Source organism: Panulirus ornatus, chromosome 19 (assembly GCF_036320965.1).
Source record: "Panulirus ornatus isolate Po-2019 chromosome 19, ASM3632096v1, whole genome shotgun sequence".
NCBI classification, from domain to species: Eukaryota; Metazoa; Arthropoda; class Malacostraca; order Decapoda; family Palinuridae; genus Panulirus; species Panulirus ornatus.
Window position 1 is genome coordinate 42,250,884 of NC_092242.1, and position 25,728 is coordinate 42,276,611.

The window sequence follows — 25,728 nt, forward strand, 5'->3', positions numbered from 1 at the left end:
GCAAAAAAAAAAAATGTATATATATATAAAATATATATATATATATATATATATATATATATATATATATATATATATATATATATATATATATATTCTTTTCTTTCTTTCTTTCAAACTATTCGCCATTTCCCGCATTAGCGAGGTAGCGTTAAGAACAGATGACTGGGCCTTTGAGGGACTACCCTCACCTGGGCCAATTCTCTGTTCCTTCTTTTGGAAAAAAAAAAAAAAAAAAAAATGAGAGGGGAGGATTTCCAGCCCCCCGCTCCCTCCCCTTTTAGTCGCCTTCTACGACACGCAGGGAATACGTGGGAAGTATTCTTGCTCCCCTATCCCCAGGGATATATATATATGTATATATATATATATATATATATATATATATATATATATATATATATATATATATATATATTTATACACACATATATATATATTTTTTTTTTCCAAAAGAAGAAACAGAGAAAGGGGCCAGGTGAGGATATTCCCTCAAAGGCCCAGTCCTCATCCTCTGTTCTTAACGCTACCTCGCTAATGCGGGAAATGGCGATTAGTATAAAAATATATATATATATATATATATATATATATATATATATATATATATATATATATATATATATATATATATATATATATGTATATATATATGTATATATATATATATATATATATATATATATATATATATATATATATATATATATATATATACATATATGGTGTCCTAGCTTCATCTCTTCGATGTATATCAACTAACTTTTATACTTTTATTTCTCTCTTGTGTCTCCCCTGATGATGCGATCATTACACGAAAGTGCACTTGGGAACTTATCATGTTTCATTTTCCCTGTGGACTCATAGGAATATATATATATATATATATATATATATATATATATATATATATATATATATATATATATATATATATATATATATATATATATATATTTTTTTTTTTTTCTTTTTTTTTTTTGCTTTGTCGCTGTCTCCCGCGTTTGCGAGGTAGCGCAAGGAAAGAGACTAAAGAAATGGCCCAACCCTCCCCCATACACATGCCTTGATTTAATCCACTGACAGCACGTCAACCCCGGTATACCACATCGCTCCAATTCACTCTATTCTTTGCCCTCCTTTCACCCTCCTGCATGTTCAGGCCCCGATCACACAAAATCTTTTTCACTACATCTTTCCACCTCCAATTTGGTCTCCCTCTTCTCCTCGTTCCCTCCACCTCCGACACATATATCCTCTTGGTCAATCTTTCCTCACTCATTCTCTCCATGTGACCAAACCATTTCAAAACACCCTCTTCTGCACTCTCAACCACGCTCTTTTTATTTCCACACATCTCTCTTACCCTTACGTTACAAACTCGATCAAACCACCTCACACCACACATTGTCCTCAAACATCTCATTTCCAGCACATCCATCCTCCTGCACACAACTCTATCCATAGTCCACGCCTCGCAACCATACAACATTGTTGGAACCACTATTACTTCAAACATACCCAATTTTGCTTTCCGAGATAATGTTCTCGACTTCCACACATTCTTCAAGGCTACCAGAATTTTCGCCCCCTCCCCCACCCTATGATCCACTTCCGCTTCCATGGTTCCATCCGCTGCCAGATCCACTCCCAGATATCTAAAACACTTCACTTCCTCCAGTTTTTCTCCATTCAAACTCACCTCCCAATTGAATTGACCCTCAACCCTACTGTACCTAATAACCTTGCTCTTATTCACATTTACTCTTAACTTTCTTCTTTCACACACTTTACCAAACTCAGTCACCAGCTTCTGCAGTTTCTCACATGAATCAACCACCAGCGCTGTATCATCAGCGAACAACAACTGACTCACTTCCCAAGCTCTCTCATCCCCAACAGACTTCATACTTGCCCCTCTTTCCAAAACTCTTGCATTCACCTCCCTAACAACCCCATCCATAAACAAATTAAACAACCATGGAGACATCACACACCCCTGCCGCAAACCTACATTCACTGAGAACCAATCACTTTCCTCTCTTCCTACACGTACACATGCCTTACATCCTCGATAAAAACTTTTCACTGCTTCTAACAACTTGCCCCCCACAGCATATATTCTTAATACCTTCCACAGAGCATCTCTCTCTCTCTCTCTCTCTCTCTCTCTCTCTCTCTCTCTCTCTCTCTCTCTCTCTCTCTCTCTCTCTCTCTCTCTCTCTCTCTCTCTCTCTCTCTCTCTATATATATATATATATCATTTTTGATTTTCCAAAGGAAGGAACAGAGACGGGGGCCAAGTTCGGATTTCCCTGAAAGGCTCAGTCCTCTGTTCCTAAAGCTACCTCGCTACCGCGGGAAATTGCGAATAGTATGAAAAAAAAGAATATATATATTTATATATATATATATATATATATATACGAATAAAGTGTATATGAACGCGCACCTTCATAGAACATACAAAGCTCCATCAGCCAGGATCGAACCTGGGACAGTTGTGCAAGAGGCAGGCATGCTAACCGCTTGGCTAAGGGACTGTATAATAGGAAACAACTATTCGAAATACTAAGTACTCGAATACCCTTTGTCTCACTATGGTGAGCAACGGGGTTTAACGGTTGTTTCCGAACAGACCACATAGCCAGCTGAAAGCGTTTTACCTGGCTGATGGAGCTTTGTATGTTCTATGAAGGTGCGCGTTCATATACACTTTATTCGTATTCATATAACTCCGCGTTGTACAGTCAGGTTCAGTAAAACGCTTTCAGCTGGCTGTGTGTTCTGTTCGGAAACAACCGATAGACCCCGTTGCTCTCCATAGTGAGACGAAGGGTATTCGAGTACTTAGTATTTCGAATACTTGTTTCCTATTATACAGTCCCTTAGCCTAGCGGTTAGCATGCCTGCCTCTTGCACAAGGGGTCCCAGATTCGATCCTGGCTGATGGAGCTTTGTATGTTCTATGAAGGTGCACGTTCATATACACTTTATTCGTATTCATATAACTACGCGTTGTACAGTCAGGTTCGGTAAAACGCTTTCAGCTGGCTATGTGTTCTGTTCGGAAACAACCGATAGACCCCGTTGCTCAACATAGTGAGACGAAGGGTATTCGAGTACTTAGTATTTCGAATAGTTGTTTCCTATTATACAGTCCCTTAGCCTAGCGGTTAGCATGCCTGCCTCTTGCACAAGGGGTCCCAGGTTCGATCCTGGCTGATGGAGCTTTGTATAATATATATATATATATATATATATATATATTCTTTTTCTTTCAAACTATTCGCCATTTCCCGCATTAGCACGGTAGCGTTAAGAACAGAGGACTGGGCCTCTAAGGGAATATCCTCACCTGGCCTCGTTCTATGTTCCTTCTTTTGGAAAATTAAAAAAAACGATAGGGGAGGATTTCCAGCCTCCCCGCTGCCTCCCCTTTTAGTCGCCTTCTACGATACGCAGGGAATACGTGGGAAGTATTCTTTCTCCCCTATCCCCAGGGAAAATATATATATTATATATATATATATATATATATATATATATATATATATATATATATATACATTTATGTATATATATATATTTTTTTTTTATACTTTGTCGCTGTCTCCCGCGCTTGCGAGGTAGCGCAAGGAAACAGACGAAAGAAATGGCCCAACCCCCCCCATACACATGTATATACATACGTCCACACACGCAAATATACATACCTACACAGCTTTCCATGGTTTACCCCAGACGCTTCACATGCCTTGATTCAATCCACTGACAGCACGTCAACCCCGGTATACCACATCGCTCCAATTCACTCTATTCCTTGCCCTCCTTTCACCCTCCTGCATGTTCAGGCCCCGATCACACAAAATCTTTTTCACTCCATCTTTCCACCTCCAATTTGGTCTCCCTCTTCTCCTTGTTCCCTCCACCTCCGACACATATATCCTCTTGGTCAATCTTTCCTCACTCATCCTCTCCATGTGCCCAAACCACTTCAAAACACCCTCTTCTGCTCTCTCAACCACGCTCTTTTTATTTCCACACATCTCTCTTACCCTTACGTTACTCACTCGATCAAACCACCTCACACCACACATTGTCCTCAAACATCTCATTTCCAGCACATCCATCCTCCTGCGCACAACTCTATCCATAGCCCACGCCTCGTAACCATACAATATTGTTGGAACCACTATTCCTTCAAACATACCCATTTTTGCTTTCCGAGATAATGTTTTCGACTTCCACACATTCTTCAAGGCTCCCAGAATTTTCGCCCCCTCCCCCACCCTATGATCCACTTCCGCTTCCATGGTTCCATCCACTGCCAGATCCACTCCCAGATATCTAAAACACTTCACTTCCTCCAGTTTTTCTCTATTCAAACTTACCTCCCAATTGACTTGACCCTCATCCCTACTGTACCTAATAACCTTGCTCTTATTCACATTTACTCTTAACTTTCTTCTTTCACACACTTTACCAAACTCAGTCACCAGCTTCTGCAGTTTCTCACATGAATCAGCCACCAGCGCTGTATCATCAGCGAACAACAACTGACTCACTTCCCAAGCTCTCTCATCCCCAACAGACTTCATACTTGCCCCTCTTTCCAAAACTCTTGCATTTACCTCCCTAACAACCCCATCCATAAACAAATTAAACAACCATGGAGACATCACACACCCCTGCCGCAAACCTACATTCACTGAGAACCAATCACTTTCCTCTCTTCCTACACGTACACATGCCTTACATCCTCGATAAAAACTTTTCACTACTTCTAACAACTTGCCTCCCACACCATATATTCTTAATACCTTCCACAGAGCATCTCTATGAACTCTCTCATATGCCTTCTCCAGATCCGTAAATGCTACATACAAATCCATTTGCTTTTCTAAGTATTTTTCACATACATTCTTCAAAGCAAACACCTGATCCACACATCCTCTACCACTTCTGAAACCACACTGCTCTTCCCCAATCTGATGCTCTGTACATGCCTTCACCCTCTCAATCAATACCCTCCCATATAATTTACCAGGAATACTCAACAAACTTATACCTCTGTAATTTGAGCACTCACTCTTATCCCCTTTGCCTTTATACAATGGCACTATGCACGCATTCCGCCAATCCTCAGGCACCTCACCATGAGTCATACATACATTAAATAACCTTACGAACCAGTCAATAATACAGTGACCACCTTTTTTTTAATAAATTCCACTGCAATACCATCCAAACCTGCTGCCTTGCCGGCTTTCATCTTCCGCAAAGCTTTTACTACCTCTTCTCTGTTTACCAAATCATTTTCCCTAACCCTCTCACTTTGCACACCTCCTCGACCAAAACACCCTATATCTGCCACTCTATCATCAAACACATTCAACAAACCTTCAAAATACTCACTCCATCTCCTTCTCACATCACCTCTACTTGTTATCACCTCCCCATTTGCGCCCTTCACTGAAATTCCCATTTGCTCCCTTGTCTTACGCACATTATTTACCTCCTTCCAGAACATCTTTTTATTCTCCCTAAAATTTAATGATACTCTCTCACCCCAACTCTCATTTGCCCTCTTTTTCACCTCTTGCACCTTTCTCTTAACCTCCTGTCTCTTTCTTTTATACATCTCCCACTCAATTCCATTTTTTCCCTGCAAAAATCGTCCAAATGCCTCTCTCTTCTCTTTCACTAATAATCTTATTTGTTCATCCCGCTACACACTACCCTTTCTAATCAACCCACCTCCCACTCTTCTCCTGCCACAAGTATCTTTTGCGCAATCCATCACTGATTCCCTAAATACATCCCATTCATCCCCCACTCCCCTTACTTCCATCGTTCTCACCTTTTTCCATTCTGTACTCAGTCTCTCCTGGTACTTCCTCACACAAGTCTCCTTCCCAAGCTCACTTACTCTCACCACCCTCCTCACCCCAACATTCACTCTTCTTTTCTGAAAACCCATGCAAATCTTCACCATAGTCTCCACAAGATAATGATCAGACATCCCTCCAGTTGCACGTTTCAGCTCTTTAACGTCCAAAAGTCTCTCTTTCGCGTGCCTGTCAATTAACACGTAATCCAATAACGCTCTCTGGCCATCTTTCCTACTTACATACGTATACTTATGTATATCTCGCCTTTTAAACCAGGTATTCCCAATCACCAGTCCTTTTTCAGCACATAAATCTACAAGCTCTTCACCATTTCCATTTACAACACTGAACACCCCATGTATACCAATTATTCCCTCAACTGCCACATTACTCACCTTTACATTCAAATCACCCATCACAATAACCCGGTCTTGTGCATCAAAACCACTAACACACTCATTCAGCTGCTCCCAAAACACTTGCCTCTCATGATCTTTCTTCTCATGCCCAGGTGCATATGCACCAATAATCACCCATCTCTCTCCATCAACTTTCAGTTTTACCCATATTAATCGAGAATTTACTTTCTTACATTCTATCACATACTGCCACAACTCCTGTTTCAGGAGTACTGCTACTCCTTCCCTTGCTCTTGTCCTCTCACTAACCCCTGACATTACTCCCAAGACATTCCCAAACCACTCTTCCCCTTTACCCTTGAGCTTCGTTTCACTCAGAGCCAAAACATCCAGGTTCCTTTCCTCAAACATACTACCTATCTCTCCTTTTTTCACATCTTGGTTACATCCACATACATTTAGACACCCCAGTCTGAGCCTTCGAGGAGGATGAGCACTCCCCGCGTGACTCCTTCTTCTGTTTCCCATTTTAGAAAGTTAAAAAAAATACAAGGAGGGGAGGATTTCTGGCCCCCCGCTCGCGTCCCCTCTAGTCGCTTTCTACGACACGCGAGGAATGCGTGGGAAGTATTCTTTCACCCCAATATATATATATATATATATATATATGTAGATTTATGTGCTGAAAAAGGACTGATGATTGGGAATACCTGGTTTAAAAAGCGAGATATACATAAGTATACTTATGTAAGTAGGAGAGATGGCCAGAGAGCGTTATTGGATTACGTGTTAATTGACAGGCGTGCGAAAGAGAGACTTTTGGATGTTAATGTGCTGAGAGGTGCAACTGGAGGGTTGTCTGATCATTATCTTGTGGAGGCTAAGGTGAAGATTAGTATGGGTTTTCAGAAAAGAGGAGTGAATGTTGGGGTGAAGAAGGTGGTGAGAATAAGTGAGCTTGGGAAGGAGACCTGTGTGGGGAAGTACCAGGAGAGACTGTGTACAGAATGGAAAAAGGTGAGAACAATGGAAGTAAGGGGAGTGGGGGAGGAATGGGATGTATTTAGGGAATCAGTGATGGATTGCGCAAAAGATGCTTGTGGCATGAGAAGAGTGGGAGGTGGGCTGTTTAGAAAGGGTAGTGAGTGGTGGGATGAAGAAGTAAGAGTATTAGTGAAAGAGAAGAGAGAGGCATTTGGACGATTTTTGCAGGGAAAAAATGCAATTGAGTGGGAGAAGTATAAAAGAAAGAGACAGGAGGTCAAGAGAAAGGTGCAAGAGGTGAAAAAAAGGGCAAATGAGAGTTGGGGTGAGAGACTATCAGTAAATTTTAGGGAGAATAAAAAGATGTTCTGGAAGGAGGTAAATAGGGTGCGTAAGACAAGGGAGCAAATGGGAACTTCAGTGAAGGGCGTAAATGGGGAGGTGATAACAAGTAGTGGTGATGTGAGAAGGAGATGGAATGAGTATTTTGAAGGTTTGTTGAATGTGTCTGATGACAGAGTGGCAGATATAGGGTGTTTTGGTCGAGGTGGTGTGCAAAGTGAGAGGGTTAGGGAAAATGATTTGGTAAACAGAGAAGAGGTAGTAAAAGCTTTGCGGAAGATGAAAGCCGGCAAGGCAGCAGGTTTGGATGGTATTGCAGTGGAATTTATTAAAAAAGGGGGTGACTGTATTGTTGACTGGTTGGTAAGGTTATTTAATGTATGTATGACTCATGGTGAGGTGCCTGAGGATTGGCGGAATGCGTGCATAGTGCCATTGTACAAAGGCAAAGGGGATAAGAGTGAGTGCTCAAATTACAGAGGTATAAGTTTGTTGAGTATTCCTGGTAAATTATATGGGAGGGTATTGATTGAGAGGGTGAAGGCAGGTACAGAGCATCAGATTGGGAAAGAGCAGTGCGGTTTCAGAAGTGGTAGAGGATGTGTGGATCAGGTGTTTGCTTTGAAGAATGTATGTGAGAAATACTTAGAAAAGCAAATGGATTTGTATGTAGCATTTATGGATCTGGAGAAGGCATATGATAGAGTTGATAGAGATGCTCTGTGGAAGGTATTAAGAATATATGGTGTGGGAGGCAAGTTGTTAGAAGCAGTGAAAAGTTTTTATCGAGGATGTAAGGCATGTGTACGTGTAGGAAGAGAGGAAAGTGATTGGTTCTCAGTGAATGTAGGTTTGCGGCAGGGGTGTGTGATGTCTCCATGGTTGTTTAATTTGTTTATGGATGGGGTTGTTAGGGAGGTGAATGCAAGAGTCCTGGAAAGAGGGGCAAGTATGAAGTCTGTTGGGGATGAGAGAGCCTGGGAAGTGAGTCAGTTGTTGTTCGCTGATGATACAGCGCTGGTGGCTGATTCATGTGAGAAACTGCAGAAGCTGGTGACTGAGTTTGGTAAAGTGTGTGGAAGAAGAAAGTTAAGAGTAAATGTGAATAAGAGCAAGGTTATTAGGTACAGTAGGGTTGAGGGTCAAGTCAATTGGGAGGTAAGTTTGAATGGAGAAAAACTGGAGGAAGTGAAGTGTTTTAGATATCTGGGAGTGGATCTGTCAGCGGATGGAACCATGGAAGCGGAAGTGGATCATAGGGTGGGGGAGGGGGCGAAAATTTTGGGAGCCTTGAAAAATGTGTGGAAGTCGAGAACATTATCTCGGAAAGCAAAAATGGGTATGTTTCAAGGAATAGTGGTTCCAACAATGTTGTATGGTTGCGAGGCGTGGGCTATGGATAGAGTTGTGCGCAGGAGGATGGATGTGCTGGAAATGAGATGTTTGAGGACAATGTGTGGTGTGAGGTGGTTTGATCGAGTAAGTAACGTAAGGGTAAGAGAGATGTGTGGAAATAAAAAGAGCGTGGTTGAGAGAGCAGAAGAGGGTGTTTTGAAATGGTTTGGGCACATGGAGAGAATGAGTGAGGAAAGATTGACCAAGAGGATATATGTGTCGGAGGTGTTGGGAACGAGGAGAAGAGGGAGACCAAATTGGAGGTGGAAAGATGGAGTGAAAAAGATTTTGTGTGATCGGGGCCTGAACATGCAGGAGGGTGTAAGGAGGGCAAGGAATAGAGTGAATTGGAGCGATGTGGTATACAGGGGTTGACGTGCTGTCAGTGGAGTGAATCAAGGCATGTGAGGCGTCTGGGGTGGACCATGGAAAGCTGTGTAGGTATGTATACACGTGTGTGGACATGTGTATGTACATGTGTATGGGGGGGGGGGGGGTGGGGCCATTTCTTTCGTCTGTTTCCTTGCGCTACCTCGCAGACGCGGGAGACAGCGACAAAGTATAAAAAAAAAAAAAAAAAAAAAAATATATATATATATATATATATATATATATATATATATATATATATATATATATATATATATATATATGTATATATACATATATATATATTCTTCATTATCCTTATAGTTTTATTTTAAATTATCGCTGTCTCCTGCGTTAGCGAGGTAGTGGAAGGAAACAGACAAAAGAATGTCCGCACACGCAAATATACATACCTATACATCTGAACGTATAAATATATATACACAAAGATATATACATATGTACACATGTACATAATTCATACTGTCTGCCTTTATTCATTCCCATCGCCACTCCGCCACACATGAAATAACAACCCCCTAACCCCGCATGTGTGCGAGGTAGCACTAGGAAAAGACAACAAAGGCCATATTCGTTCACACTCAGTCTCTAGCTGTCATGTATAAAGCACCGAAACCACAGCTCCCTTTCCACATCCAAGCCCCACAGAACTTTCCATGATTTACCCCAGACACTTCACATGCCCTAGTTCAATCCACTGACAGCATGTCGACCATGGTATGCCACATCCTTCCAATTCACTCTATTCCTTGCACGCCTTTCACTCTCCTGCATGTTCAGGCCTCGATGACTCAAAATAATTTCCATTCCATGTTTCCACCTCCAATTTGGTCTCCCACTTCTCATTCCCTCCACCTCTGACACATATATCCTCTTTGTCAATTTTTCCTCACTCATTCTCTCCATGTGACCAAACCATTTCGAAACACCCTCTTCTGCTCTCTCAATCACACTCTTTTTATTACCACACATCTCTCTTACCCTATTATTACTTACTCGATCAAACCATCTCACACCACATACTGTCCTGAAAAATCTAATTTCCAATACATCCACCCTCCTCCGCACAACTCTATCTATTGCCCACGCCTCGCAAACATATAAGATTGCTGGAACCACTATTCCTTCAAACATACCCATTTTTACTTTCCGAGATAATGTTCTTGCCTTCCACACCTTCTTCAACACTCCCACAACTATCGCCCCCTCCCCCACCCTATGATTCACTTCCGCTTCCATGATTCCATCCGCTGCAAAATCCACTCCCAGATATCTAAAACACTTCACTTCCTCCAGTTTTTCTTCATTTACACTTACTTCCCAATTGACTTGTCCCTCAACCCTACTGTACCTAATAACCTTGTTCTTATTCACATTTACTTTCAGCTTTCTTCTTTCACACACTTTGCCAAACTCAGTCACCAGCTTCTGCAGTTTCTCACACAAATCAGCCACCAGCGCTGTATCATTAGCGAACAACAACTGACTCACTTCCCAAGCTCTCTCATCCCCAACAGATTGCATACTTGCCCCTCTTTCGAAAACTCTTGCATTCACCTCCCTAACAACCCCATCCATAAAGAAATTAAACAACCATGGAGATATCACACACTTCTGCCGCAAACCTACATTCACTGAGAACCAATCACTTTCCTCTCTTCCTACACCTACACATGCCTTACATCCTCGATAAAAACTCTGTGTGTGTATATATATGTATACGTTGAGATGTATAGGTATGTATGTGTGTGTGTGTGGACGTGTGTGTATATACATGTGTATTCGTGTTGGTTGGGCCATTCTTTCGTCTGTTTCCTTGCGCTACCTCGCTAACGCGGGAGACAGCGAGAAAGCAAAATTTATAAATGAATTAACATGTAAACCTCCAACAGCCAGGATCGATTTCTAGCTGTTAAGGTTTTTATGTTCAATGAAGGAGAGCGTTGATACGTACTTTATTAGTATATATATATATATATATATATATATATATATATATATATATATATATATATATATATATATATATATATATATATATATATACATACCATATAATTCTCCAGGAACCATGATCATCCCCGTATCCCCTGGCTGTTGGAGGTTTGTATGTTATATGGAATTGCAGGTTCATATGCACTCTATTCGTATTTATATATATCTCCGTGTTGTACTGTTAGGTTTTTGAAATGCTATCTGTTGGTTGTGTGAGCTTATTGGAGATGACTGGTAGAGACTCCGTTGCTCACGAACGTGAGACGACGGGTATTCGACTGCAAAGTGTTCGAATAGTGATTACCGTAGGGGAGATTATAGCCTAGCAGTAGTGATCTCGCGTGCTACGCATGGGACCTGTGTTCGATCCTGGCTATTGGAGGTTTGTATGTTGTATGGTAGATCGCGTTCTTATGCACTATATTCCTTGATTAGAACATTTAGATGCTTTGTGTCATTTCAAAAGAAAAAAAGAATTATCTTTGTTGTCTATAAAATGTTCCGTACCGAAATGTTTCTGTGCAAAGGAAATAGATACAGTTCTTGCAAAATGGGATATGCGGAGCCCTTGTGAAACTAAAAAAGTAACATAAAATTGTGAGTAGTTGAAAAAGAAGATGATACGCATTTTGCTCAAATTTTGGGAGTTTAAGGTTGGTCCTAGAATTATTTCTAATACCTGATGAAGGTTGATATAGCTTGACGTTGACGGCCTTAATGACCCTGATAAGTGATAGGGTCAAAGTTATCACCCAAACAATATCCGTCGTATGGTGTAAAGGGTTCTCACTTACCTTTGCACCAGTCATTCACATTTGCTCCTGTCACCCTAACTATTTTTCATATTGATCAAGTCTAACCGGACTTTATTGGCTCATTTACGATCTAACCAACAGAAGTTTTATCATATTTGTCTAAAAACTGGATACCCTGCGTTAACTTCTGATACCCTGTTTTAGCTTGAGAATGTCTTGCAAGCCTAGCATAAATCCACTTCATGGAACACGCTGAAATAATGCCTATTTTTTGCTCTTACAGGAGGATCTGACGTGGCTGTAGCTGTGTGCACCGCGGTGTTCATTGTCCTTCTGTGTGTGGGTGTGGTGATTGGCTTTCTCTGGGCGCGAAAAAGGAATCTATTGGGAGGGAAATCATCCAGCAACGGGAGAATCTCATTTGAAAATCCCTCATATATTCGAGAGCAGAATGGAGACACTGTTCAGGTAAGATTTTAAGGAAGGTTGTATTTATTTATCTATTTATATGTCTATCTATCTATATATTTATCTATCTATCAATCTATCTATGTATGTATGTATGTATGTATGTATATATATATATATATATATATATATATATATATATATATATATATATATATATATATATATATATATATATATATATATCATAATCATACTTTGTCTCTGTCTCCCGCGTTAGCAAGGTAGCGCAAGGAAACAGACGAAAGAATGGCCCAACCCACCCAGATACACATGTATATACATACACGTCCATGCACGCACAAATACATACCTATACATTTCAACGTATACATATATATACATACACGGACATATACATATATACACATGTACATGATTAATACTTGCTGCCTTTATTCATTTCTATCGCCACCGCCACACATGAAATAAACCCCCCCCCCTCCCCCCCCACGGCATGCGCACGAGGTAGTGCTAGGAAAAGACTACAAAGGCCATATCCGTTCACACTCAGTCTTAGATGTCATGTATAATGCACCGAAACAACAGATCCCTTTCCACATCCAGGCCCCATAAAGCTTTCCATGGTTTACCCCAGACGCTTCATATGCCATGGTTTAATCCACTGACAGCATGTCGACCCCGGGATACCGCATCGTTCCAATTCACTCTATTCCTTTCACGCCTTTCACCCTCCTGCATGTTCAGACTCCGATCGCTCAAAGTCTTTTACACTCCATCCTTCCACCTCCAATTTGGTCTTCCACTTTTTCACGTTCCCTCCACCTCTAACACATATATCCTCTTTTTCAATCTTTCCTCACTCATTTTCTCCATGTGACCACACCATTTCAATACACCCTCTCCTGCTCTCTCAACCACACTCTTTTCATTACCACACATCTCTCTTATCATTTCATTAGTTACTCAATCAAACCACCTCATACCACATATTGTCCTAAAACATCTCAGACATCTCATTTTCAATACATTCACCCTCCTCCGCACAACCCTATCTATAGCCTACGCCTCAGAACCATATAACATTCTTGGAAGCAATATACCTTCAAACATACCGATTTTTGCTTTCCGAGATAATGTTCTCGACTTCCACACATTCTTCAACGCTCCCAGAACTTTCGCCCCCACCCAACCCTGTGACTCACTTCCGCTTCCATTGATCCATCCGCTGCCAAATCAACTCCCAGATATCAAAAACACTTCACTCCCTTCAGTTTTTCTCCATTGTAACTTACCTCTCAATATATATATATATATATATATATATATATATATATATATATATGGTTGTGAGGCGTGGGCTATGGATAGAGTTGTGCGCAGGAGGATGGATGTGCTGGAAATGAGATGTTTGAGGACAATGTGTGGTGTGAGGTGGTTTGATCGAGTGAGTAACGTAAGGGTAAGAGAGATGTGTGGAAATAAAAAGAGCGTGGTTGAGAGAGCAGAAGAGGGTGTTTTGAAGTGGTTTGGGCACATGGAGAGGATGAGTGAGGAAAGATTGACCAAGAGGATATATGTGTCGGAGGTGGAGGGAACAAGGAGAAGAGGGAGACCAAATTGGAGGTGGAAAGATGGAGTGAAAAAGATTTTGTGTGATCGGGGCCTGAACATGCAGGAGGGTGAAAGGAGGGCAAGGAATAGAGTGAATTGGAGCGATGTGGTATACCGGGGTTGACGTGCTGTCAGTGGATTGAATCAAGGCATGTGAAGCGTCTGGGGTAAGCTATGGAAAGCTGTGTAGGTATGTATATTTGCGTGTGTGGACGTATGTATATACATGTGTATGGGGGGGGTTGGGCCATTTCTTTCGTCTGTTTCCTTGCGCTACCTCGCAAACGCGGGAGACAGCGACAAAGTATAATAAAATAATTTAAAAATATATATATATATATATATATATATATATATATATATATATATATATATATATATATATATATATATATATATATATATATATATATATATATATTTCCGGCCCCCCGGGAGCGGGGGGCCGGAAATCCTCCCCTCCTTGTATTAACTTTCTAAAATGGGAAACAGAAGAAGGAGTCACGCGGGGAGTGATCATCCTCCTCGAAGGCTCAGAGTGGGGTGCCTAAATGTGTGTGGATGTAACCAAGATGTGAAAAAAGGAGAGATAGGTAGTATGTTTGAGGAAAGGAACCTGGATGTTTTGGCTCTGAGTGAAACGAAGCTCAAGGGTAAAGGGGAAGAGTGGTTTGGAAATGTCTGGGGAGTGAAGTCAGGGGTTAGTGAGAGGACAAGAGCAAGGGAAGGAGTAGCAATACTCCTGAAACAGGAGTTGTGGGAGTATGTGATAGAATGTAAGAAAGTAAATTCTCGATTAATATGGGTAAAATTGAAAGTTGATGGAGAGAGGTGGGTGATTGTTGGTCCATATGCACCTGGGCATGAGAAGAAAGATCATGAGAGGCAAGTGTTCTGGGAGCAGCTGAATGAGTGTGTTAGCGGTTTTGATGCACGAGACCGGGTTATAGTGATGGGTGATTTGAATGCAAAGGTGAGTAATGTGGCAATTGAGGGAATAATTGGTATGCATGGGGTGTTCAGTGTTGTAAATGGAAATGGTGAAGAGCTTGTAGATTTATGTGCTGAAAAAGGACTGATGATTGGGAATACCTGGTTTAAAAAGCGAGATATACATAAGTATACTTATGTAAGTAGGAGAGATGGCCAGAGAGCGTTATTGGATTACGTGTTAATTGACAGGCGTGCGAAAGAGAGACTTTTGGATGTTAATGTGCTGAGAGGTGCAACTGGAGGGATGTCTGATCATTATCTTGTGGAGGCTAAGGTGAAGATTAGTATGGGTTTTCAGAAAAGAGGAGTGAATGTTGGGGTGAAGAAGGTGGTGAGAGTAAGTGAGCTTGGGAAGGAGACCTGTGTGGGGAAGTACCAGGAGAGACTGTGTACAGAATGGAAAAAGGTGAGAACAATGGAAGTAAGGGGAGTGGGGGAGGAATGGGATGTATTTAGGGAATCAGTGATGGATTGCGCAAAAGATGCTTGTGGCATGAGAAGAGTGGGAGGTGGGCTGTTTAGAAAGGGTAGTGAGTGGTGGGATGAAGAAGTAAGAGTATTAGTGAAAGAGAAGAGAGAGGCATTTGGACGATTTTTGCAGGGAAAAAATGCAATTGAGTGGGAGAAGTATAAAAGAAAGAGACAGGAGGTCAAGAGAAAGGTGCAAGAGGTGAAAAAAAGGGCAAATGAGAGTTGGGGTGAGAGATTATCAGTAAATTTTAGGGAGAATAAAAAGATGTTCTGGAAGGAGGTAAATAGGGTGCGTAAGACAAGGGAGCAAATGGGAACTTCAGTGAAGGGCGTAAATGGGGAGGTGATAACAAGTAGTGGTGATGTGAGAAGGAGATGGAATGAGTATTTTGAAGGTTTGTTGAATGTGTCTGATGACAGAGTGGCAGATATAGGGTGTTTTGGTCGAGGTGGTGTGCAAAGTGAGAGGGTTAGGGAAAATGATTTGGTAAACAGAGAAGAGGTAGTAAAAGCTTTGCGGAAGATGAAAGCCGGCAAGGCAGCAGGTTTGGATGGTATTGCAGTGGAATTTATAAAAAAAGGGGGTGACTGTATTGTTGACTGGTTGGTAAGGTTATTTAATGTATGTATGACTCATGGTGAGGTGCCTGAGGATTGGTGGAATGCGTGCATAGTGCCATTGTACAAAGGCAAAGGGGATAAGAGTGAGTGCTCAAATTACAGAGGTATAAGTTTGTTGAGTATTCCTGGTAAATTATATGGGAGGGTATTGATTGAGAGGGTGAAGGCATGTACAGAGCATCAGATTGGGGAAGAGCAGTGCGGTTTCAGAAGTGGTAGAGGATGTGTGGATCAGGTGTTTGCTTTGAAGAATGTATGTGAGAAATACTTAGAAAAGCAAATGGATTTGTATGTAGCATTTATGGATCTGGAGAAGGCATATGATAGAGTTGATAGAGATGCTCTGTGGAAGGTATTAAGAATATATGGTGTGGGAGGCAAGTTGTTAGAAGCAGTGAAAAGTTTTTATAGAGGATGTAAGGCATGTGTACGTGTAGGAAGAGAGGAAAGTGATTGGTTCTCAGTGAATGTAGGTTTGCGGCAGGGGTGTGTGATGTCTCCATGGTTGTTTAATTTGTTTATGGATGGGGTTGTTAGGGAGGTAAATGCAAGAGTCCTGGAAAGAGGGGCAAGTATGAAGTCTGTTGGGGATGAGAGAGCTTGGGAAGTGAGTCAGTTGTTGTTCGCTGATGATACAGCGCTGGTGGCTGATTCATGTGAGAAACTGCAGAAGCTGGTGACTGAGTTTGGTAAAGTGTGTGGAAGAAGAAAGTTAAGAGTAAATGTGAATAAGAGCAAGGTTATTAGGTACAGTAGGGTTGAGGGTCAAGTCAATTGGGAGCTGAGTTTGAATGGAGAAAAACTGGAGGAAGTGAAGTGTTTTAGATATCTGGGAGTGGATCTGTCAGCGGATGGAACCATGGAAGCGGAAGTGGATCATAGGGTGGGGGAGGGGGCGAAAATTTTGGGAGCCTTGAAAAATGTGTGGAAGTCGAGAACATTATCTCGGAAAGCAAAAATGGGTATGTTTGATGGAATAGTGGTTCCAACAATGTTGTATGGCTACGAGGCGTGGGCTATGGATAAAGTTGTGCGCAGGAGGATGGATGTGCTGGAAATGAGATGTTTGAGGACAATGTGTGGTGTGAGGTGGTTTGATCGAGTAAGTAACGTAAGGGTAAGAGAGATGTGTGGAAATAAAAAGAGCGTGGTTGAGAGAGCAGAAGAGGGTGTTTTGAAATGGTTTGGGCACATGGAGAGAATGAGTGAGGAAAGATTGACCAAGAGGATATATGTGTCGGAGGTGGAGGGAACGAGGAGAAGAGGGAGACCAAATTGGAGGTGGAAAGATGGAGTGAAAAAGATTTTGTGTGATCGGGGCCTGAACATGCAGGAGGGTGAAAGGAGGGCAAGGAATAGAGTGAATTGGAGCGATGTGGTATACAGGGGTTGACGTGCTGTCAGTGGATTGAATCAAGGCATGTGAAGCGTCTGGGGTAAACCATGGAAAGCTGTGTAGGTATGTATATTTGCGTGTGTGGACGTGTGTATGTACATGTGTATGGGGGGGGGGTTGGGCCATTTCTTTCGTCTGTTTCCTTGCGCTACCCCGCAAACGCGGGAGACAGCGACAAAGTATAAAAAAAAAAAAAAAATACATATATATATATATATTTATATATATGTATATATATATATATATATATATATATATATATATATATATATATATATATATATATATATATATATATATATATATATATATATATATATTTTTTTTTTTTCTTTTTTTTTTTCAAACTATTCGCCATTTCCCGCATTAGCGAGGTAGCTTTAAGAACAGAGGACTGGGCCTTTGAGGAAATATCCTCACCTGGCCCCCTTCTCTGTTCCTTCTTTTGGAAAATTAAAAAAAAATGATGAGAGGAGAGGATTTCCAGCCGCCCCGCTCCCTCCCCTTTTAGTCGCCTTCTACGACACGCAGGGAACACGTGGGAAGTATTCTTTCTCCCCTATATATATATATATATATATATATATATATATATATATATATATATATATATATAGGGGAGAAAGAATACTTCCCACGTATTCCCTGCGTGTCGTAGAAGGCGACTAAAAGGGGAGGGAGCGGGTGTCTGGAAATCCTCCCCTCTCGTTTTTTTTTAATTTTCCAAAAGAAGGAACAGAGAAGGGGGCCAGGTGAGGATTTTCCCTCTAAGGCCCAGTCCTCTGTTCTTAATGCTACCTCGCAAATGCGGGAAATGGCGAATCGTATGAAAAAAAAAAAAAAAAAAAAATATATATATATATATATATATATATATATATTTATTTATTAGTTTTATTATGCTTTGTCGCTGTCTCCCGCGTTAGCAAGGTATCGCAAGGAAACAGACGAAAGAATGGCCCAACCCGCCCACACACACATGTATATACATACACGTCCTCACACGCAAATATACATACCTATACATCTCAATGTACACATATATATACACACACAGACATATACATATATACACATGTACATAATTCATACTGTCTGCCTTTATTTGTTCCCATCGCCAACGCGCCATACATGGAATAACAACACCCTCCCCCCTCATGTGTGCGAGGTAGCGCTAAGAAAAGACACCAAAGGCCTCATTCGTTCACACTCATTCTCTAGCTGTCATGTAATAGTGCACCGAAACCACAGCTCCCTTTCCACATCCAGGCCCCACACAACTTTCCATGGTTTACCCCAGACGCTTCACATGCCTTGGTTCAATCCATTGACAGCACGTCGACCCCGGTATACCAAATCGATCCAATTCTCTCTATTCTTTGCCCGCCTTTCACCCTGCTGCATGTTCAGGCCCCGATCACTCAAAATCTTTTTCACTCCATCTTTCCACCTCCAATTTGGTCTCCCGCTTCTCCTCGTTCCCTCCACGTCTGACACATATATCCTTTTGGTCAATCTTTCCTCACTCATTCTCTCCATGTGACCAAACCATTTCAAAACACCCTCTTCTGCTCTCTCAACCACACTCTTTTTATTTCCACACATCTCTCTTACCCTTACATTATTTACTCGATCATACCACCTCATACCACATATTGTCCTCAAACATCTTATTTCCAGCACAGCCACCCTTCTGCGCACAACTCTATCCATAGCCCACGCCTCGCAACCATACAACATTGTTGGAACCACTATTCCTTCAAACATACCCATTTTTGCTTTCCGAGATAATGTTCTCGACATCCCCACATTCTTCAAGGCTCCCAGGATTTTCGTCCCCTCCCCCACCCTATGATTCACTTCCGCTTCCATGGTTCCATCCGCTGCCAGATCCACTCCCAGATATCTAAAACACTTTACTTCCTCCAGTTTTTCTCCATTCAAACTTACCTCCCAATTGACTTGACCTTCAACCCTCCTGTACCTAATAACCTTGCTCTTATTCACATTTACTCGTAACTTTCTTCTTTCACACACTTTAGGAAACTCAGTCACCAGCTTCTGCAGTTTCTCACATGAATCAGCCACCAGCACTGTATCATCAGCGAACAACAACTGACTCACTTCTCAAGCTCTCTCATCCACAACAGACTGCATTACTTGCCCCTCTTTCCAAAACTCTTGCATTCACCTCCGTAACAACCCCATCCATAAACAAATTAAACAACCATGGAGACATCACACACCCCTGCCGCAAACCTACATTCACTGAGAACCGATCAATTTCCTCTCTTTCTACACGTACACATGCCTTACATCCTCGATAAAAACTTTTCACTGCTTCTAACAACTTGGCTCCCACACCATATATTCTTAGTACCTTCTACAGAGCATCTCTATCAACTCTATCATATGCCTTTTCCAGATCCATAAATGCTACGTACAGATCTATTTCCTTTCTAAGTATTTCTCACTTACATTCTTCAAAGCAAACATCTGATCCACACATCCTTTACCACTTCTGAAACCACACTGCTCTTCCCCAATCTGATGCTCTGTACATGCCTTCACCTTCTCAATGAATACCCTCCCATATGATTTACCAGTAATACTCAACAAACTTATACCTCTGTAATTTGAGCACTCACTCTTATCCCCTTTGCCTTTATACAATAGCACTATGCAAGCATTCCGCCAATCCTGAGGCACCTCACCATGAACCATACATACATTAAATAACCTTACCAACCAGTTAAGAATACAGTCACCCCCCTTTTTAATAAATTCCACTGCCATACCATCCAAACCTGCTGCCTTGCCGGCTTTCATCTTCCGCAAAGCTTTTAGTACCTCTTCCCTGTTTACCAAATACCTTTCCCTCTCACTTTGCACACCACCCTCTTACTTTGCACACCACCTCGACCAAAACACCCTATATCTGCTACTCTATCATCAAACACATTCAACAAACCTTCAGAATACTCTCTCCATCTCCTCTCATCTCAGCACTACTTGTTATCACCTCCCCATTTGGGCCCTTCACTGATGTTCCCATTTGCTCCCTTGTCTTACGCACTTTATTTACCTCCTTCCAGACCATCTTTTTATTCTCCCTAAAAGTAAATGATACTCTCTCACCCCAACTCTCATTTGCCCTCTTTTTCACCTCTTTCACCTTTCTCTTGACCTCCTGCCTCTTTCATTTATACATCTCCCACTCATTTGCATTTTTTCCCTGCACAAGTCGTCCAAATGCCTCTCTCTTCTCTTTCACTAATAAACTTACTTCTTCATCCCACCAGTCACTACCCTTTCTAATCAACCCACCTCCCACGCTTCCCATGCCACAAGCATCTTTTGCGCAAGCCATCACTGCTTCCCTAAATACATCCCATTCCTCCCCCACTCCCCTTACCTCCTTTTGTTCTCACCTTTTTCCATTCTGTACTCAGTCTCTCCTGGTACTTCCTCACACAAGTCTCCTTCCCAAGCTCACTTACTCTCACCACCCTCTCCACCCCAATATTCTCTCCTCTTTTCTGAAAACCCATACAAATCTTCACCTTCGCCTCCAAAAGATAATGATCAGACATCCCTCCAGTTGCACCTCTCAGCACATTAACATCCAAAAGTCTCTCTTTCGCGCGCCTGTCAATTAACACGTAATCCAATAATGCTCTCTGGCCATCTCTCCTACTTACATACGTATACTTATGTATATCTCGCTTTTTAAACCAGGTATTCCCAATCACCAGTCCTTTTTCAGCAAATAAATCAAGAAGCTCTTCACCATTTCCACTTACAACACTGAACACCCCATGTATACCAATTATTCCCTCAACTGCCACATTACTCACCTTTGAATTCAAATCACCCATCACTATAACCCGGTCTTGTGCATCAAAAGTACTAACACACTCGTTCAGCTGCTCCCAAAACACTTGCCTCTCATGATCTTTCTTCTCATGCCCATATATATATATATATATATATATATATATATATATATATATATATATATATATATATATATATATATATATATATATATATATTTATTTATTATTTATTTATTTTCCTTTGTCGCTGTCTCCCGCGTTTGCGTTGTAGCGCAAGGAAACAGACGAAAAAAATGGCCCAACCCACCCCCATACACATGTATATACATACACGTCCACACACGCAAATATATATACCTATACATCTCATTGTACACATATATACACACACTGACATATACATATATACACATGTACATAATTCATACTATTTGCCTTTATTTATTCCCATCGCCACCTCGCCACACATGGAATAACATCTCCCTCCCCCCTCATGTGTGCGAGGTACCGCTAGGAAAATACAACAAAGGCCCCATTCGTTCACATTCAGTCTCTAGCTGTTATGTAATAATGCCCGAAACCACAGCTCCCTTTCCACATCCAGGCCCCACAGAACTTTCCATGGTTTACTCCAGACGCTTCACATGCCCTGATTCAATCCATTGGCAGCACGTCGACCCCGGTATACCACATCGATCCAATTCACTCTATTCCTTGTCCGACTTTCACCCTCCTGCATGTTCAGGGCCCGATGACTCAAAATCTTTTCCCTCCATCTCTCCACCTCCAATTTGTTCTCCCACTTCTCCACGTTCCCTCCACCTCCGACACATATATCCTCTTGATCAATCTTTCTTCACTCATTATCTCCATGTGCCCAAAAGATTTCAAAACACCCTCTTCTGCTCTCTCAACCATGCTCTTTTTATTTCCACACATCTCTTTTACTTTTACATTACTTACTCGATCAAACCACCTCACACCACATATTGTCCTCAAACATCTCATTTCCAGCACAGCCACCCTCCTACGCACAACTCTATCCATAACCTACGCCTCGCAACCATACAACATTGTTGGAACCACTATTCCTTCAAAAATACCCATTTTTGCTTTCCGAGATAATCTTCTCCACTTCCACACATTCTTCATGGCTCCCAGGATTTTCGCCCCCTCCCCCACCCTATGATTCACTTCCGCTTCCATGGTTCCATCCGCTGCCAGATCCACTCCCAGATATCTAAAACACTTCACTTCCTCCAGTTTTTCTCCATTGAAACTTACCTCCCAATTGACTTGACCCTCAACCCTACTGTACCTAATAACCTTCCTCATATTCACATTTACTCTTAACTTTCTTCTTTCACACACTTTAGCAAACTCAGTCACCAGCTTCTACAGTTTCTCACATGAATCAGCCAACAGCGCTGTATCATCAGCGAACAACAACTGACTCACTTCCCAAGCTTTCTCATCCACAACAGACTTCATACTTGCCCCTCTTTCCAAAACTCTTGCATTCGCCTCCCTAACAACCCCATCCATAAACAAATTAAACAACCATGGAGACATCACACACCCCTGCCGCAAACCTACATTCACTGAGAACCAATCACTTTCCTCTCTTCCTACACGTACACATGCCTTACATCCTCGATAAAAACTTTTCACTACTTCTAACAACTTCCCTCCCACACCATATATTCTTAATACCTTCCACAGAGCATCTCTATCAACTCTATCATATGCCTTCTCCAGATCCATAAATGCTACATACAAATCCATTTGCTTTTCTAAGTATTTCTCGCATAAATTCTTCAGAGCAAACACTTGATCTGCACATCCTCTACCCCTTCTGAAACCACACTGCTCTTCCCCAATATGATTCTCTGTACATGCTTTCACCCGCTCAATCAATACCCTTCTTTATAATTTAACAGGAATACTTAACAAACTTATACCTCTGTAATTTGAGCACTCACTCATATCCCCTTTGCCTTTGTACAATGGCACTATGCAAGCATTCCGCCAATCCTCAGGCATCTCACCATGAATCATACATACATTAAATAACCTTATCAACCAGTCAACAATACAATCACCCCCTTTTTTAAAAATTCCACTGCAATACCATCCAAACCTGCTGCCTTGCCGGCTTTCACCTTCCGCAAAGCTTTTACTACCTCTTCTCTGTTTACCAAATCATTTTCCCTAACCCTTTAACTTTGCACACCACCTCGACCAAAACACCCTATACCTGCCACTCAATCATCAAACACATTCAACAAACCTTCAGAATACTCACTCCATCTCCTTCTCACATCACCACTACTTGCTATCACCTCCCCATTAGCCCCCTTCACTGAAGCTCCCTTGTCTTACGCACTTTATTTACCTCTTTCGAGAACATCATTGTTTTTCATCCCTAAAATTTAATGATACTCTCTCACCCCAACTCTCATTTGCCCTCTTTTTCACCTCTTTCACCTTTCTCTTCACCTCCTGTCTCTTTCTTTTATAAATCTCCCACTCATTTGCATTTTTTCCCTGCATGTTCATTCCCTGATCATTCAAAATCTTTTTCACTCCATCTTTCCACCTCCAATTTGGTCTCCCACTTCTCCTCGTTCCCTCCACCTCCGACACATATATCCTCTTGGTCAATCTTTCCTCACTCATTCTCTCCATGTGCCCAAACCATTTCAAAACACCCTCTTCTGCTCTCTCAACCACGATCTTTTTATTTCCACACATCTCTCTTCCACTTACATTACTTACTCGATCAAACCACCTCACACCACATATTGTCCTCAAACATCTCGGGTCCACCACATCCACTCTCTTGCGCACAACTCTATCTATAGCCCACGCCTCGCAACCATACAACATTGTTGGAACCACTATTACGTCAAACATACCCATTTTTGCTTTCCGAGATAATTTTTTCGACTTCCAAACATATATATATATATATATATATATATATATATATATATATATATATATATATATATATATATATATATATATATATATACATACCAGGTATTCCCAATCATCAGTCCTTTTTCACCACTTAAATCTACAAGCTCTTCACCATTTCCATTTACAACACTGAACACCCCATGTATACCAATTATTCCCTCAACTGCCACATTACTCACCTTTGCATTCAAATCACCCATCACTATAACCCGGTCTCGTGCATCAAAACCACTAACACACTCATTCAGATGCTCCCAAAACACTTGCCTCTCATGATCTTTCTTCTCATGCCCGGGTTCATATGCACCAATAATCACCCACCTCTCTCCATCAACTTTCAGTTTTACCCATATTAATCGAGAATTTACTTTCTTACATTCTATCACATACTCCCACAACTCCTGTTTCAGTTTTCTAAATTGTTTCTTACATTTTTCATATGTATATATATATGTATGTGTGTGTGTGTGTGTGTGTATATGTGCGTATGTATGTGTATGTGTGTGTATGTGTATATGTATATATATATGTATATTATCCCTGGGGATAGGGGTGAAAGAATACTTCCCACGTATTCCTCGCGTGTCGTAGAAAGCGACTAGAGGGGACGGGAGCGGGGGGCCAGAAATCCTCCCCTCCTTGTATTAACTTTCTAAAATGGGAAACAGAAGAAGGAGTCACGCGGGGAGTGCTCATCCTTCTCGAAGGCTCAGAGTGGGGTGCCTAAATGTGTGTGGATGTAACCAAGATGTGAAAAAAGGAGAGATAGGTAGTATGTTTGAGGAAAGGAACCTGGATGTTTTGGCTCTGAGTGAAACGAAGCTCAAGGGTAAAGGGGAAGAGTGGTTTGGAAATGTCTGGGGAGTAAAGTCAGGGGTTAGTGAGAGGACAAGAGCAAGGGAAGGAGTAGCAATACTCCTGAAACAGGAGTTGTGGGAGTATGTGATAGAATGTAAGAAAGTAAATTCTCGATTAATATGGGTAAAACTGAAAGTTGATGGAGAGAGGTGGGTGATTATTGGTGCATATGCACACGGGCATGAGAAGAAAGATCATGAGAGGCAAGTGTTTTGGGAGCAGCTGAATGAGTGTGTTAGTGGTTTTGATGCACGAGACCGGGTTATAGTGATGGGTGATTTGAATGCAAAGGTGAGTAATGTGGCAGTTGAGGGAATAATTGGTATACATGGGGTGTTCAGTGTTGTAAATGGAAATGGTGAAGAGCTTGTAGATTTATATGCTGAAAAAGGACTGATGATTGGGAAT

The 25,728-nt window shown here is 41.4% G+C and overlaps 1 protein-coding gene across 1 annotated transcript in view; it reads left to right on the forward strand.

The window, feature by feature from the left end:
* LOC139755694 (Ig-like and fibronectin type-III domain-containing protein 1) overlaps positions 1 to 25,728 on the forward strand; it is a 152,048-nt gene that overhangs the window by 106,334 nt on the left and 19,986 nt on the right. Inside the window, exon 8 of the mRNA XM_071674339.1 lies at positions 12,398 to 12,582. Within this exon, the coding sequence (XP_071530440.1) occupies positions 12,398 to 12,582 (185 nt within the window). The remainder of the gene's footprint in view (positions 1 to 12,397; positions 12,583 to 25,728) is intronic.